This window comes from Gekko japonicus, unplaced genomic scaffold, assembly GCF_001447785.1.
Source record: "Gekko japonicus isolate JY-2015 unplaced genomic scaffold, Gekko_japonicus_V1.1 scaffold1043, whole genome shotgun sequence".
NCBI lineage: Eukaryota > Metazoa > Chordata > Lepidosauria > Squamata > Gekkonidae > Gekko > Gekko japonicus.
The window spans coordinates 50,126-68,355 of NW_015160241.1; the positions used below are offsets into that span (position 1 = coordinate 50,126).

The 18,230-nt window shown below is 45.1% G+C and overlaps 1 protein-coding gene across 1 annotated transcript in view; it reads left to right on the plus strand.

Moving 5' to 3' along the window:
• LOC107112308 (chromosome unknown open reading frame, human C6orf132) overlaps window positions 1–18,224 on the plus strand; it is a 52,855-nt gene extending 34,631 nt beyond the window's left edge. The window contains exons 3-5 of the mRNA XM_015413437.1: window positions 6,190–6,265; window positions 12,216–15,267; window positions 17,101–18,224. Of these exons, the coding sequence (XP_015268923.1) occupies window positions 6,190–6,265; window positions 12,216–15,267; window positions 17,101–17,206 (3,234 nt within the window). The 3' untranslated portion in view covers window positions 17,207–18,224. The remainder of the gene's footprint in view (window positions 1–6,189; window positions 6,266–12,215; window positions 15,268–17,100) is intronic.
• Window positions 18,225–18,230: the final 6 nt, after the last annotated feature.

Here is an 18,230-nt window from a genome sequence, read left to right on the forward strand (position 1 = left end):
CCAGGTCTTGTTTTTACTGACTGGATAGAGCTTCTCCATCTTTGACTGCAAATTATATAGTCAATCTGATTTCAGTGTTGCCCATCTGGTGATGTCCATGTGTAGAGTCACCTCTTAGGTTGTTGGAAAAGGGTGTTCGCTATGGCCAGTGTGTTCTCTTGACAAAACTCTGTTAACCTTTGCCCTGCTTCATTATGCTTTCCAAGGCCAAACTTGTCTGTTATTCCAGTTACCTTTTGACTTCCTACTTCAGCATTCCAGTTCCCTATGATGATGAGGACATCTTTTTTTGGTATTAGTTCTATGAGGTGTTGTAGGTCTTCATAGAACCGGTCCACTTCAGCCTCTTCTGCATCAGTGGTTGGGGCATAGACTTGGATTACTGTGATGTTGAATGGTTTGCCTTGGAATCGGACTGAAATCATTCTTTCATTTTTGAGATTGTATCCCAGTACTGACTTTTGCACTCTCTTATTGACTATAAAGGCCACACCATTTTTTCTACGGGATTCCTGGCCACAGTAGTAGAGATAATGGTCTTCTGAGTTAAATTCGCCCATTCCTGTCCACTTTAGTTCACTGATTCCTAAGATATCAATGTTCAGTCTTGCCATCTAATTTTTGACCATGTCAAGCTTACCTTGATTCATAGATCTTACATTCCAGGTTCCTATGCAGTATTGTTCTTTGCAGCATCGGACTTTCCTTTCACCATCAGTCACATCCACAACTGAGCGTCCTTTCGGCTTTGGCCCAGCCGCTTCACTCTTTCTGGGGGTTACTTGTACTTGCCCTCTGCTTTTCCCCAGTAGCACCTTCTGACCTGAGGGGCTCATCTTCCGGCATCATATTTTTTAGCCTTTTGATACTGTCCATGCGGTTTTCTTGGCAAAAATACTGGAGTGGGTTGCCATTTCCTCCTCCAGGGGATCACACTTGGTCTGAGTTCTCTGCTGAGAAATGCAGTGCTGCTGAATAAACCACTGTCCTAGGAAGTAGGCAGCATGAAATCTACTTCTGGCAATGACTTCCTTATAATTGTAACACATTAGCATACATTCATAGGGCAGCTGGAATGCGAAATGCTTTCTTTGCAATGATATCATGAGTGAATCACTAGCAGAGAAGCAGGTTTGTTTGGAGCTGGAGGACAAGGCAGGAGCCCTTGTTCAGCGTTCTGCCTGTTTGACAGAGGCAGGTACTTCATGCCAAGTAACATTCACTGGCGCCAAGGGGGGGAAATGGACATCCAAAATAACCCAGTATTGGCTTGACAATTTTACAAGCATGAAATCTGGATAGTCATCTTCAGGTTCCCAGGGCAGCTCTTTTGCATAAGATTTCTTATTATAGCCACTTTACCAATATTTAGAAATGATGGATTTAAAAAAAGAAGAAGCATAGACCAACTATTACTCTGAGCTTTGCAAAAGAGCAGTATACAACCCCACAGAGGAAACTTTGTTCATGGTATGTGTCTTATTAAACAAATAATTCTGTAGCTTCACTGAATGGTAGGCCCTCTTAAAGAGATTTCTTGCCATCATTCTTACACTTACCTAACTCATTATAAAGGCTGGGACCAGGGAGCAATTTCAGGCATCCCCAGAGCCAGCGTGGTGTAGTGGTTAAGAGCAGCAGACTCCAGTCTGGAGAACCAGGTTTCATTCCCCACTCCTCCTCTACATGAAACCTGCTGGATGACCTTGGACCAGTCACAGTTCTCTCAGAACTCTCTCAGGCCCACCTACCTCACAGGGTGCCTGTTGTGCGGAGAAGAAGGGAAGAACATTGTAAGCTGCTTTGTGACTCTTTAAAGTAGACAAAAGCAGGTTATGAAAACCAACACTACTGCTTCTTTTCACTTCAACACCCTTATCTCCAGTGAGCCAGTTTGGTGTAGTGGTTAAGAGCGCAGACTCTAATCTGGGAGAACTGGGTTTGATTCCCCATTCCTCCACATGCAGCTAATGGTGTGACCTTGGGTCAGTTACAACTTCTTTCAGAGCTGTTATCCCAAGCGCAGTTCTTGAGAGAGCTCTCTTAGCCCCCCCCCCACCTCACAGGATGTCTGTTGTGGGGAGGGGGAGGGGAAGGGATTGTAAACCACTCTAAGACTCCTTTGGGTAGTGAAGGGTGGGGTATATTTAAACCCAATCACCTCCTCCTCCTTCTTCCATACCATATTACAAACAGCTTTCAAGAGAACTTGGCTACATGAGGTTGTTGTTGGTGGAACAGTAGTTTGGAGAACACAAGTCCAAAGCCCCTTGGGCACACCAAACTAGTGTCATTCTTTGGATCCTGCCTGAGGTAGGTTAACGTCTCCTTGATACTTAATGAGCTGGGAAGTGCTACCATCTCGTTTCTATAAGATGGGAACAATGGCACAGATAAATTAAGGGATTCAGCACATCTTATCAGATTTTGAAGATGGGGTTAAAACAGAAAATATGGAGCTCCTGGCCTCCCGGCAAAGGCACTGGAGGTCGGGGGGCTGTTTTGCAGCAACAGATTCATAACGCTGTGCGTCATGACGTGGGCGGGGGCGAACATAAGAACATAAGAGACGCCAATGTTGGATCAGGCCAAAGGCCCATCCAGTCCAACACTCTGTATCACACAGTGGCCAGAAATACCAGTGCCATCAGGAGGTCCACCAGTGGGGCCAGGACATTAGAAGCCCTCCCACTGTTGACCCCTTCAAGCACCAAGATGACAGAGCATCACTTGCCCCAGAGTCCCTATCTATACCTTGTGGTTAATAGCCACTGATGGACCTCTGCTCCATATGCTTATCTAATTCACTTTTGAAGCCGTCCATGCTTGTAGCCGCCACCACTTCCTGTGGCAGTGAATTCCATGTGTTAATCAGTCTTTGGGTGAAGAAGTACTTCCTTTTATCCGTTCTAACCTGACCGCTCAGCAATTTCATGGAGTGCCCACGAGTTCTTGTATTGTGAGAAAGGGAGAAAAGTACCTCTTTCTCTACCTGCTCTTTCCCATGCATAATCTTATAAACCTCAATCATGTCTCTCCTCAGTCATCATTTCTCCAAGCTAAAGAGCCCTAAGCGCTTTAACCTTTCCTCATAGGGAAAGTGTTCCAACCCTTTTATCACTCGAGTTGCCCTTTTCTGCACTTTTTCCAAAGCTATAATATCCTTTTTAAGGTGTGGTGACCAGAACTGCACACAGTATTCCAAATGAGGTCGCACCATTGATTTATATAGGGGCATTATGATGCTCGCCCACCCTCCCGCCCTGTTCTTAGTGTAGGCTGTTGCTGGTCACCTATTGGGGCCAGGTAGGAATCTTTCTCCTCTACCCAGGATTGGCTGAAAGGGTAGAGGTATTTTTGTCTACCTTGCACGGAGAGCAGTGGATGACTAGTTGATGTGGTGGTCGATATCTAAATAGGTTGGTCACTTGGCAAGTTTATGCGGGCAAGAAATCAGAACTGGTGAGCACCTTATGGCATTTTCCCATTAGGGAACAGGGGGTTATCAGGAACTGCCTTCAGATTTTAGGGTCCAGGGTGGGGATCGGTGATCACCTCTGGGAACCTCTTAGGGTAAGGCTCCTCTCTGCAAGTTGGAAGGCTTCAGGGGTAGGCGCTCCCAGGTGGCAACCAGTTTTGCTGGCTGCGGGTCGTGAGCCAGACAGCTGGCTCAAGACCGGAGCTGGGTGACCCACCCGTGAAAAGGGCAAGGAGGTTGGTCATGGAGTGACGCATGCCTTACCTGTTCTGTGCTCGCTTAGCTGGTCCCTTGCCACAACGTTATGTTAAATTGTTAATAAAGGGGCCCTTGTTTACTTCCAAACTGTTGTCTGTCTCGTTATTCCGACTGGGGGGGGGGCAATTGAATGGCTATAAGTACATCCATCAAAGTATTCACAAGGCATGTTCAATTTACCAAAATCTGTCTTGTTGACGTCATGTAGCTGGATGAATCAGCCTTAAATGAGTCTCTTGAGCTTCAGTTGGGATCCTGTCACATCAGAGAATAGATTCTAATTTCTAATTTAATGATTTTACCTGACCATCTTTAATTTCAGGCCACAGAACAGATGCATTGCTTCAAGGAGCTTGAAGTGGTCAACAACTTAAAAGTTTATTGTGCGGCAGCTCTGCGCACAGTCCTCTTGTGGCCTCCAGCCATGTCAGTATGTCAGGCATTACCAGTTGCCCTATGTCTCTGTATTCACAGCTGCTGTGAGAGCATGGTGATACTAGCCTCATTTGCTAGCAAAGGATTGCAGATGACCACATCTCCATGCTTTTAGAACTGCCGTGTTCTAAACTTTCAAGTGACTCCTGTGTGGTTAGTGACCATCTGAATTAATGCTTTGAATGCATTTGACATTGCTCTGAAACTAAGATTTTTGAAATGTCAGATGAACTTGTTTAAGCAAAAAAAACCCCCAAAACGAGTAATCCTCTATTCTTCTTTGACTCATATGGGTGTCAGATAGAGCTCTGTGTGTGTGTGTGTGTGTGTGTGTGTGTGTGTGTGTGTGTGTGTGTGTTAGCAACTGGGCGAGGACTACTTCCCACAGAACTATTTTAGTTCATGGGTATGCACTTATTCCTGTGAATAAAATTATAAACCTGGGAAGGATTTAAGCTCTGTTTATTCATGAACCAGACATGAGTATGGCAACATTCCAGAATGATCTCATGAAAAGACCAAGAGGATACCTTCTAAGTAGCTTCCTGTTTATTTAGTATATTTCTTCCCCTCCTTCCTCTAAAAACACTGACCAAAGAGAAGCTACCATTTATAACAACAAAAAACCTTAAAACATTAAGATTAAAATGTGGCACCTTTATGCCTTGCAGAAGTACTTCAGTGAACAGTATGATCAAGTAGCCTGATCTGCCTGCCTGGTTATTTTGTAGCTATGCATGGAGTTTGTCACTCTGCAACCCCTTCCTTCCTTTCCTTCAAATCTTCTACATCCTTCCTGAGTAAAGTGACAGAGGCAGAGTGTCCAGGAGCTGGTGTATGGATCCCCCTGCCCAAGCACCCATTTTTACATACACTAAGAGGTGATAACAAAACACATAATCTTCAACCTGGCTGGAGTACCCAACACTAATGATGCCAAATGGCTAAGCCAAGTATCTCTGGTCCTCCTGCAGACTGTGATATGGCCAGGGTCTACCAGCTCTACTCATTTTGCCATCTCAAATAATTAGAGCACAGCATGGGAGGAGGCTTGTCTCCTCTTGAGGTTCCCATGCAGTCCCCCAACTCCAAAAGAATGCAGAGATGTTCTGCAGTAAACTGGGCAGCTTGGGAAGGAGTGTCATGCCCTCTCCTGTGGTGTTCCTGCTGATTGCGCATTGTGGCCTCTTGGGTGGTGAACTGGTCCTGGATAGGGCGTAAAAACATTGATTTTGCATCCCTGAACAAAGTCACTGTACAGTAAGCATCTGTTTTATATTCATGCTTCCGAAAGTAATTAAACTGCCAACAAATTGGCTGGAGGGGGGATCTCTTCAGCTTTAAAATATGTGCATTTAAGAGTATGGTTCCAGTGGCTGCAAAGTACCTGAGCTTTGTTGGTTTTATTTTCAGATTGGGGGGGTTGGGATTAGGGTGGAGAGCAAAAATCTCTTACTTTTGGACCACTGAATGATGGCAAATATGTGCTGGGGTCTCACAAGACTGGTCAAGTAAGCCATCTGGATGGAATAATGAAATGTCTGAGTTACAACAAGAGCTGTAACATCAACACTTCAAATGGATACACGATTCTTCACCCTTTAGACTGATGATGTTTTATTTAGCATTTTGTCATGTCACAGTTCATATAACAGTAAGGGACGGACAGACATTGGGTTGGATCCTGTGGATCCATTCTGCTTGTAGTGACACTTTTCTACAGTGTAAGGAGTCTTCCCCTGATGCAAGAGACTCAAAGAGGAAGGCACCACTGCTAGCAGAAGAGATCCATGTGATTCAATCCAGTATCAAATGAGTATGGGATACATACCAAATATCAAGTAAATGCCAAATAAGGATTACATGACAATGTATGAAAGCAGTAATTTCCTCCCTCATAAGTTAGCATTCTAGTTTGTTTTGAATTAAAAAAATGATATATGCTTGACCTTTGAATATTTTTGACTCCCAGCACTAGTTATTTCAGATTTTATAGTCCATCTTTCAAATAATTTCAGAATGCTCAAGAGGCGCATGGAGTGGCTGTTCCAACACCATCAGTGCCAGAAGGCTTTGAAGAGAAAGCAGCTCTAGGTAAGATGCTGTTTTTAATTGGGTCACCCAAGACTTTGTATTTGCATGTGATTCATTACAGCTTGCTACTGCCTTATCTCAAACTTCTATCTTTTGTACTACAAGCTTCTTTCAACACCACTGTAGCTTCTTTGAAGCATCAGCTCAATCACATATACTATAAATGCACTGTTGCAGTGGTTGGTATCAGTGTTCCCTCTAAGCTGAGTTAGTGTGAACTAGCTCACAGTTTTTTAGCCTCCAGCTCACACATTTTTGTCTTAGCTCAGGAAGGATGGCTCCAGAGCAAACTAGTTTATGCAGTAGTCAAATCGCTTGCTCACAGCTTTAATGCTAGTAGCTCACAAAGTAGAATTTTTGCTCACAAGACTTCACAGCTTAGATGGAGCATTGGTTGGTATATCCCATCCATACCATTTATTTCATGGCTAAGGAAGTCTGATGATAGGACTATCTCTCCTTATATATAAAGCTGTTTTGGTCGTGGACTCTTGAGCACGCTCCCGAATCATTTGGCCCGCTGGTGTGTTGCTCAAACGGCGTATCTACCCACTGGCTGCGTGGCTGCCTGTGTTGCCGTTGTCCCGCCCACTGGAGCGCTGCCCAGCGTCTTGGCCTCAGTATGCTCACAGCCAGCACCCAGCCCAAATGCTCCAGTGGGCAGCTGCTTCTCAGGTCGAGCCTGATCCTGCTGGCGCTGCAGAAGACATCATTGTCCAAGCCCAACTGCAGGTACCTGCCTGGCCTGCAAATGGACGGGGGCCGGCACGCCACTGGGGCGGAGGGCGGTGGAGGTGGCCTGGAGATTGCCAGACACAGCTGAGCCCGACTACAGCTACCTGCCTAGCCTGTGCACAGATGGGGACCAGTGCATGGCTGGGGCGGAGGGGGTGGCCCGGACACTGCCAGGTGCGAAGCCAGTGCTGGGCCTTTGTGTTGCCTCTCGACCCCCGGAGTTGGAGGGAAGCAGGGGAACGGGGGGCCTGTCTTCCTAGGGCTCGTTGTATTCCTTCTATACAACGAGCATTGCTCCTGGTGTATATCTATATGCCCAGGTATACCACCAACCATTTGGTTCAAGGACCCATCATATGACTGGAAGGCACATGAAACAGTGAAATTGCTGAAGCCAAGCAGGTTTGGCTTTGCTCAGTACCTGGGAGGGAAACCTCCTAGGAACCTTGATCTCCATGGTGTTAGTGGGGGGGGGGGAGTACGAATGCAACCAACATCTATGGTTGCATCAGTGCAAGCACATAATGATTTGTTCCATGATGAACAGTATAGCAAAAGACAGCCTAGTGTCCATACCATCCCTGAGCACTGCTAGAGTGGGCAACGATTGTACCCATCTGTGGTGCCAGTTGTATATGTGATATATAGTCAGCAATCAGCATAATGCAGATGGAATGGGTTAGATATTCATCCAATGCAAAACCCACATACTGATTAGCACTAATGCAGATACAACTTTAGGTTGCATCTATATGCCGCTCTTTTCTAGCACAACCAGTGTGGTATACTGGAGACAATACTAGATTTGGACTAAGAAGATCATGAAACTCACTGGTTGGCCTTAGGCAAGTCATAGTCTTAGAGGCCAACTTACTTTTATTGAAAGGATGAAGCAAGATAAAATCATGTACATTATTGCCAAAAGCTGCTTGGAGGAAGGGTTGGGGATATTAATGTGCAATGCATGTGATCCCTGCAATCCATATGTTGAGATAATATAATTAAGATATAAGATATGGCACAATGTTAAAATATTACAGAAAGCCAGAGTTGTGCATTTGGATAAAGGAAATTTAGGTTGAAATCTCAACTCAACTATGACACTCAGTGGATGCTTTTGAACAAGTTATTCTTCCTGGTTTCTGTGGGATAGATTGAGATAGAATTTTTTGGAGATAAGCAGGATAATAGATGTGTGATAAATTTAAGAATGAATACCCCTATGCCTTCATCCTGTCCTAGTTTGCCATCTCTATCTATATAGTATTAGGGCAGCAACTGCAAGCCCATTGCTGAGTGCCTGCAGAATACAGCCCATGGTGAAAGTCCATGGGGCACGGAGTTAAGCATGTGCTTCAGTGTCTCCCACTGAAATCAAAGGGACTATATAGTGGCTAACTCCAGTCAGATCATGTCCTTATGTTCTATCATCAGATCATGTTCTATCCCATAGTGTATGAGGTAGTTATACATCTTCCCCCCCCACTCACTACATGTAAGCTACAGTGAAGTATGTGTTAGGGAGCTTAGGCTAAACAACACACACATCCCACACACTACTTTTCTAATGTGTAAATGCAGAGGGAATGAAAAAGTGACATGTAACCCCTTCATGCATCACAGAATAGAACCACCACAGCAGATAGCTTCTGAATCTTTTCATTAGTGTTCATTCCTATTTTAAAGATTGAAGCAGGTATCTGGTTATTTTACTCAAAGATGAGATGAAACAAAGTCCGCATAGCTGGTTTTAGAGCTAGGTAGAACTACTGATTATTTTGATTATCACAGAAAGACAGTTTAGCAACACAAAACGGTTGTTGTGTTGTTCTAAGGAAAGACAGAGGGGATGCACAATTTACCAGCTCTATAGGAAGTGCAGAGAGAGAAGATTTTAGAATGCATAACCTTCTCACTAATGAAGTGAGAAATCCCTTCCTGAAGCAGACTTCTCTGCAGCTCATGAATCTTTCCTTCCCTTCCTCGTTGACTCAGTTTGTCAAATATATTATCAGAAAGATTAGCCTAGAAATAACGGGCACAATTTCAGTGGGCCATTCATCTGCACAGTCTCTGCTGAAACTCTGTAGAGCTTCTGTTCTTTGCAATGGAAATTACGCAGGGGAATTTCATGAAGGATTATACCCAATATGTTCAGAATGAAGGCCCCAAAGTTGCAATGAATATTTATAAGTGGCTTCCAATAATTTTTCACCATTTACTTCTTTTAAATTGTCAATTTCTTTAATATTTTTAAAACAATAGTAAAAAAATTATTTTAATCTTTGACAACTGGTTTGTCTACTCATTGTGTACTAGTTTTATGGCTGTCCTGCTTGAGATCTTTCAAAAACCCATGAAGAACTCTTAACGTTGTTACTGAGAGGGTTTGGCATGGAGTCACACAGGTGACTGTCATTAAGCTGAACCAACCTCTTCAAAAGCATGTTAAACTAGTTTCTGCAGTGAGGCAACCATGGCAATTATCAAACATTCAGAGGAAAAATATATAAAGTCACTTCCCGTTCATGAGCAACTCAGGCTTACAACAGTCTCCAGTTCATTGGGAAGGTGGAATGTAAATTGGCTTGCTTATCCATTTTGCTTGCTGATGGTTGTTGATAGGGTTGCCAGTTTTTTGGCTCCAGTATCCTCTTCTCCTAATCAGAAGAACATTTCCTGGGCATCAACTACTTGGGGTGGCATTATGTAATGAGTACAACAAAATGACTGTTTTATTTTCATTGAGATCACTTGGTTGATAGTTCCAGAAGGGCCAAACTAGACACCAGGGCACCAGATTCCTGCATAAGAGCTGGGTGGCTATTTCATTTATATAAAGTGGAGAGTTGCTGGGAGGAGGAGAGGGAGAGATTTAAAGTTCAGCATGTACAAGAGGAACTGAAAGACTACTTCCACTTGGGGGGCTTAATTCTTTTTTCCCAATAAACATGTGAATCTGCCCTATACTCAGAACTTGAGTTGATGTAGGTCAACATTGTCATCTCTGACTGGTGGTGGCTCTCCAGCATCTCAGAAAGAGAATGGTCTTTCCCAATACTTGTTATCCTAGGGCCAAACTAGATGTGATGACATCTTTATGTCTGCCATGGGGACACTGCCACCATTTTAAAGTAATTTTAAAATGCTACGGAGGTCCGACCCACAATACAGGCCACTGTGATGCTAGTTTCCCCTCTCCATGCCTTATCAAATGCCAAAATGGCTGCACCCCCATGCACCAGTTTAGGCACTTGAAAAGGCACTGGTAGGGGCAAGAATACCTCAGCCCACCACACTGTGAGCCTAATCAGGATCGAGTAGTTATGGCATCTTTAAATCAGTTTAAAATCGCAGAGGAGTCCAGTGGCAGACATGAGGATGCTCTCATGTCTAGTTTAGCCCTGAGATACTTTGATTTGAGAAGCCATGGTTTGAACCTGGGGAATGCATGCAAAGCACTTGTCCTTCTGGTGAACATGAGAGTCACTTCCCCTGAGGGAAATTACCCCCTAAGGGAGAAAAATGGCTGGGAACAGACTCCAGGAGAAGAGTTCAGGTGGAGGGGGGACAGGTTAGTTCTCCTTTCCTGCTTACACAGACTGTGGTTAAAATCACCTTCATGTTGACATCTGATTTATAGGAATTTAGCACAGTCTGCATTGCATTACATTACATTGTACTAGTTTTGCCACCAGGTCTACAGCCATAAAAACCAAAGGACACCAATCCAGTCACATGTTCCAGGTAAAGAGGCTCTCTACGTTTAAACAAACCTTTCTCCCTCTTGCTGCAGGAGATCCCTATGCAGACCTAATGTTGCCAATAGGCCCGGAGGGGGAAAATACTAAAGAACAGGACAGTTTTACTCCAGGCAGTTGGCAGCCCTATGATCTGAGTAAATGTTGCAAAGAAGTGCTGCATAATTTCTTCTATGTTGAAGTTTTCTATTATGAGCATATTTCAGTTCCTTTTGTTTAAGAGACTTGTAATCCATCTTGAGTCTAATTGAGAAAGGCAGGGATAAATTAAATCAATAAATAAGCCAAGCAGAGTTACACCCATCTATGTCCATTGAATTCTATGAGCTTAGAACTCTATGGGTGCGTTCAGATGGGGCGTTTCAGCCGGCATAAACTGTACCGGTTGGAACCAGTGCAGTTTATGCCAGCTGAAACGCGATCACACTTACCTCCTGTCTGCGGAGCCCATCGCTGTATGCCCGTTCACACACAGCGGGCGTTGGCGTTTTTTTTTTTAACACAGTTTGCACATGCGCATAGGCAGCCATCCACAGAATGGCGATCTTCACGCATGCGCAAAACACCCCGTCTTACATTTAAAGTTTAAAGGTAAGGACTTACCTTTAAAGTTTAAAGAGCAAAGTGGCCTCCCTGAGGTCCTGGACTCCTCTAAAAGTTAAACTAAGGACCTTTTCTTTTCTTTTTAAACAAATGCCGAGGCGAAGCTTCGCCCAAGCGCATATCGCCGACCTAAAAAAAATGGTGGGCGAAAATCGGAAGCCTCGGGCTTCCGAACGGAAGTGGCTCTACAACGTTGGAGAGCGATCAGATGGGGGTTAAAGCGATTACAACCGTTGCACTCAGGATACCACCACTTGGGGACCTAGTGGCAGAATACAATGGTTTAAAGGTCTTTGCAATGGTTAGGGACGGAAGGCAGATGTTCGCTGTGTGAATGCCAGTAAGTACACCGATTCCAACCGGCACCTATACCGTTGGAAATGCCCCGTCTGAACGCACCCTATAGCTGTCACCTGGATGGCCAAGTTTAGTCTGATCTAATCACATCTAGGATTGCCTGCAGGGTTGGCCCTGGTTGGTATGTGGATGGGAGACCACCAAGGAAGTTCAGGGTTGTTATGAAGAAGCAGGCAATGGCAAGCCACCTCTGTTGTATGGGGTCACCAGACGTCGGCTGTGATTTGATGGCACTTCTCACCACTAGAAGCCTGTGACTCTGCTTAGCACTGCATTCTAAGTTAAACACCAAACATTTTCCAGTACTAGTAGATTTTGATTAAAAAAAAATTGGGAGCATGACTGACTGGACTTTTATTGTAATTTTTTTCAGCTTTATAAAAATGTTTATCACTGCCTAGTTATGAAAAATGGCCACCTGTATGGCCTCTGATTTTTGCAATTTGAAATTAAAGGGAGGCTTAATGCTACTATGTATTCTGTTTTATCCCTAGGGCTTGGTTCCCAAATCAATGGCAGTTACAGAAAATACAACTCAGTTGTTGATCTGAGGCCAAAGGCATTTGAAGATGACTACTTGGCTGATGATGAGATTCCACCACCACCATCAGTTCCTCCTCCTCCACCACCACCACCGCCGCCATCTTCAATTGACCAATCACCACCTCCAACTTCAGTGGAAGCTCCATTACTACCTTTGATGGAAGTTCCACCTCCACCCCCAGTGCCTCCTCCTCCACCCCCACCAGCGGTATCAACTCCATCTCTTTCATCCCTGGCTCCACCCTCATACCCATATTCTAATTTGTCTTCTCCTACCACTCCATCTCCACCAGACTTCATCCCTCCTCCTCCTCCTCCTCTGGCTTTTATGGATGGTCCAGCCCCTCCTACAACTCCCTTTTCACAACCACTTCATACCCCACCTTTCTCAAATGGTGTCTCCAAATGGAAATCTGAGACTGTTCTAAACCTGAGGGAGCCAGAAGATGGCTCTCACAATCCAAATGTGACTGTTCTACCCAGCCCTACCCAGAAGGAGAAAGAAGTGCCCCAAACCAGCCCAGATCCTCATCAAACCTTCCCCAGGTCATTTAAAATACCTCCTCCAACCCCTGTGAGAACATCATCTATTTCCTCAGGAGACAAAGAATCAAGCCCGAGAGATGAGCAGGCCTCTAATATGGTTCCTCACAGCCGACCTGCACTGTTACCTAACTTTATAGTACGGTCTGCAGCTGCAGTTTACTTAGAGGCAGAAGCTGGAGAGAAAGTTCCTTTGGAAAAACGAATAATAGAAAAACCTTCTGTATTCATTACAGAGTCTGGGAGTCCAAAACCAACACCAGAGTTCAATGGCTCTTCTACCTCACCATTGAAGTGTGAAGTACCAAAAGAGTTGGTGCCACAACAGGCAATACTGAAGGAGCATTCTCAGAAAACAGTGACTCAACATGCAGAAGAACCACAACTTCCTTCTCCTGATTGGGCATCCTCTGATGATGAAGACTGGAAGGAACGCGGCAACCTGGACAAGCTAAAGCATGAACTGTCAGCTCTGTTGTCATCTTCCTATAGAAAGGAAGACAGACTGCTGGAGAAAGCTGTAGTCCCCAAAAGTAAAAGCAGTATTACTGATAGTAACCGGATAACTTCAGAAGAATTGAAACAAGCTAAGCCTATCATGACTAGTCCACAATCGCCAGCAGGGACAGACACTGAGAGAAGAGAAAAGATATCAGGTGAAGCACAATCTGCTGGCAAAGTTTTGACCAATAACATTAACTCAAATCCAGATAATAAGTCTACCAGCATGCAAGCAAATTGTGTTCTGAAATTCAAAAATGAATTGGAAGCTTTGTTGTCTCCAGCCAAGGATGGGGGGCCACCCTTGGCTCTTGCTAACCTGAGGCACAATCCAGAACCAAAGAAACAAATTACTCTTCAGTTTGGTGGTGGCGAGTCCAAGATTCCAAAACCCACAGTAATTCAAAATACACCTATATCTGAAGTGACAGGAAAAGAGCCCAAGATCCCTAGTGCCCCTACTAACAACTCCCCATCCGGAAACATTTGTAAGCCCCCAGCATCCCCTCTGAAACCCAAGCCTGAACTCTTGGTTTCAGCTGCACCTTCACCAGCCTCTTCTGGAACTGCCTCACCAGTTCGATCTCCCAGCACAGTCCTTTCTCACCTACAGTACAAAACACACAGGACAAGATTTGCCTCCACTGATAGCCTACCTTCTGTGACATCTTCTCAAACTGCAGAAGATGGGCCAATCACCACAAATAATAATGAAAATCAAAGAGACTCAGTTAAACGCAGGTTCTCAGAGACACCCACAATCATCAGGAGCGCACAGCAATCAAATAGCGATGCTTTAATCCATCCTGTAACAGGAGAGGCAGTCGAAAGAGGCTCTCCAATGGCTCTTCTCTTGGCTGCACAACAGCGGGCTCAAAGAGGCAGGTGTTCTGCCTCAGCCTCACGACAAAACAGTTCTTTATCTGAGAGGCCTCTGTTCAAGTTATCAGAAAAGCTGCGCAACAGCAGCCAATCAGAGACTATGTCATCCACCATTTTCTACAATGATACCAAGCCTAACACTGTCAAGGTTGTTCCAAAGGGTCTGCAGAGGGAATCCCTTGCAGCATCAGAAAGTAAGCAACCTAATGGGGTAAGTCCATCTGATAACGAAGTCTGGGGCTTGTCCAACTTAGGGCAGAAAGAGCATAAGTCACAGTTGCTCTCCAGCACCTCAGAACAATTCAGGGATTCATACAGACTCAGGGAGAGTGAATCTCAGAATCTTCCTCCATCAAATAAAGGTGGTTCCATTTTGATTCCAGGCTGCTTGGAGTCCAGGCAGTTGAAGCAACAGGGCTCTTCCAGCATGTCTGATACCCACCTCTGCTCTCATACTAACCCTCAAATCCACGCTAGTAACAATGGGGCAGAAGAAGGCTTCAGTTATGAGATCATTCCACCCCCACCAGAGTTCAGCAATGATGACAGTGGAGGCACACATGTTTCTTCAAGGGTCGGAGAAAAGCCCAGACACTTCAGCACCTCAGCAGATGATCAAGTCTCAGCTGAGCAAGTTCATTTCAATAATTCAAGCTATAGCTATGGCAACAGTTATACCCCGATATCAAAACCTGCTATAGAAAGCAGTGAGATGCCTAGTGGATACAGTCACCCTTACTCAGGTGGAAGTTACCCTGCTGGCTACCTCAGTAGTTACTCCAACAGCCGCCCTCTGATTAAGAAGCGCCTCTATGTTTCAGAGCCTGATGGATCCTATGACAGGCCAGCTGTTTCCACTCGCGGCATAAACACACCCAGTTCCTACAGCCACAATACAGTGTCATACAATTCCCAGTTTATGGAAGGGATACGGCGGAATTCTACTCACAGGAACAGCAATGCACAGGCGAGGAGGATGTCCTTGGAAGTACCTGGGAAAATGGTGACTTATAATAATGCTGCCAGTGATGCTATGTATAAAGGGCAGAATGCAGAGTATTCCACCAGTACTAGCAGGTATGTTACACTTATCATAAATACAAACATTGTGAGTTGGGAACAGCTGGGAAATGCTGCTGGTTAAATGTAAGCAACAGGCACCATGCTTTCTGCTGTCTGATAAGCAGAGGGACTTTTCTACCCTCTAAATGACAGTGGGACCATTCTGACTATTTTGTTGGGGTCCAAGTCTATTTCACACAGTGTTCTGTCTCTGATTGTTGCAATCCATAATGTCCCAAGGAAACAGAACTACTCTGGACGTATCGATAGGCCAGGAACAAGTGCACACACCACCAGATGGATTCTTTCTTTTATGTAGTTTATAATCTGGTGAACAGACACGGACTCTTGGAAGAAGTTAGCAGAAGTGACTTCCACGCAAGCTTTTGTCTAGTAGTTTTTCCTCTTAAATATGCCACCTTGCATTAAGTGCAAACTGAAGTACAGTTTTTTTTCCTGCTTCCTTCTCACCCACCAGCCAACCAACCTTTATTTGCCCCCACTCAACTTCAGCTGTCCCTCCTTCCCTCCCTCTGGCAGCCTCTGCCCAGGAAAGCTATGGCCTAGTTGTGCAGTGCCAGCCACCAGGCTGAGCCCAGTTGCGGGTAGCACCTCACATTCCCCTGTATCCCCCCTCCCTCCACTATTTCCTTTTTTCTTCCTCCCGGCATTCTACATATCCTCATCTTTCCCTGCTCTTTATCTGCCCCTCTTCAGCTGTATTTATTATTTATTTAGTTCAACTATACTCTGTAGGGTTGCCAAGTGAAAAGAATTGCCGCAGTGGGGGACTCCCGGCTTGCGGCTTGAGCGCGCGCGCCACATGCACATCACCATGCACATTACCAGGAAGTGACGTGACGACGCCGGGCATGCTGGGGGCGGGACCACGACCATCCGAGGGGAAACTCTATGGTTTTCCCTCGGACAGTCGTGGCCCCGCCCCCAGTGTGCCCGGTGTCGTCACGTCACTTCCTGGTGACGTGCATGCGGGGGTGGGGTTCCCCCTGGGGCCCGATCCGCCGACGGCGGGGAACGGGCCTCTGGGGCGGGGGTTTCCCCGTCCCCTGGGGGGACTTGGCAAGCCTAATACTCTGCATTTCTCCACAACAGGGACCCAAAGCAGTTAACATCATTCTCCTGTCCTCCATTTTATCCTCACAACAACCCTCTGAGATGATTAGGATGAGAATGTGTGGCTGGCCCAAGATCATCCAATGGGCTTCCATAGTAGAATGGGGATTCAAACCTGGTTCTCCTAGATCCTAGTTGGAAACTCTAATCACTATACTATACTACCTTTTGTGTGGTGGCTGCTGTTGATCAGTAGCAAGCACTCAGGACTAGGTGAGTCACTGTGTAGTAACAAGTCACCTGGTAGTTGCTAGTGAACCTGGCCCTGACGAGTTCTCACTCAAAGTCCAGAACAACCCTGGAAAGGGCCCTGCCCCTCCCTCTGCCTTTTACTGACAGAAACCAAGGCTTGAAGGCTTGCTATACTGCTGTGGGTGCCTAGCAGCCCCCACAATGACCACTAAGAGGGCATTCATTTCTTAAAATTACAAGTACCATTTCTATTATTTGGGGGGGAGAGATAACCCCCAAAAGATTTCTCAGGTTTGTTGAAAAATCTGTGATGTTAGTCCATGGTTCAAATCTTGGGATTTAATAACCCACAGATGGTGCCATTTTGAGAATTAGATATATTGATCTCTCTCTCTCTCTCTCTCTCTCTCACACACACACACACACACACACACTTGCTTCACAGGCTTTGTAACTGAATTGCACAAACAACGGTTTCCATTCATTTGATTGTATTTTTTTTGTATTTGTTCCCCCCCTCAGACCTTCCCATGGAAATCTACAGTATGGTGGGACTGCAAATACATTTACTGTCAGGCCTGGAACAAGACAGCCCATTTCTTACACATATCAAGGAGGTCTTCGATAATAAGTAAACTGTCGTTTCACACGCAGCTTGGACAATGCATCGCAGCACTCTTCTTCTAAGTTTTGCTGGGGCTCTTCCTCAGATAGTACTTTAGGGAGACACAAGACCCTGCAAAGAGGTTGTCCTAGCACCTTCTTGTCAATAGAATTGTTGTAAGTTATTAGGGCCAAGGGTAAGTCTTTTGAACTGATAGCCTGCTTGTAAAGTCTTCTATGCATTATGAGTACCAATGCAAGTGACAGCATGCAATGATTCAGCAACACTTGCTTAATTTATATGCTTTAAGCAATTAGATCACTCCCTTGTGTCTACGACTAGTTAACAGGTGACTTACCAGTATGAAACATACTTTCCTGTACCGCCTTCGTGAATCTGCTTCAGTCATGGCAAAAAAGGAAGCTAGGACACCCTAATCTCAAGCAAGGGACAGACAAAAGGGGGTCCATGGTATGAGCCTATAGTCCAGGGGTCAGGATAAGATGGACAGTTGAGGAGCAGTAGCCAATTAAAACACAGAACTGAACTCTGAAACATCCCACTGTGTAAAATCTGAAAGCACAGCTATGGGAATGGAGACGGGATCAGGTACAAATCAGGCAGAATGGCTGAAGGGGACAAGGGTTGCCTATAGTTTTGGACACTTGAGTTTTTAAACTGCTGAATTATAAGAAATTTAGCAGCTGAAACCTGGTTGCATAGGCCAAGACTTGGAAAATTTCCTCTGGTTCTAGAGACCAGGCCAAAAATCCGGGAGCCATGCTAATATTCCAGTCTTCAGCATTATGTATGACCATATGTTCTAATTATTGCTACCACAAAAATACTAAGTGCCACAATGAAATTTCTTGGTGCCATGGTGATCTGGTGCCTAGGACTTGTCAAGCCCTGGTACAATCAAGCCCGAAAAAATCTGCTTGTTGAATTTGTGCTTGTTACATAACTGTTAGAGGTATAAGAACCCAGACAGAGGCCACCCTAGGAGAGGTTGAACCAACTGGTCCTGGACCTATTGGGAAAGAGGGCT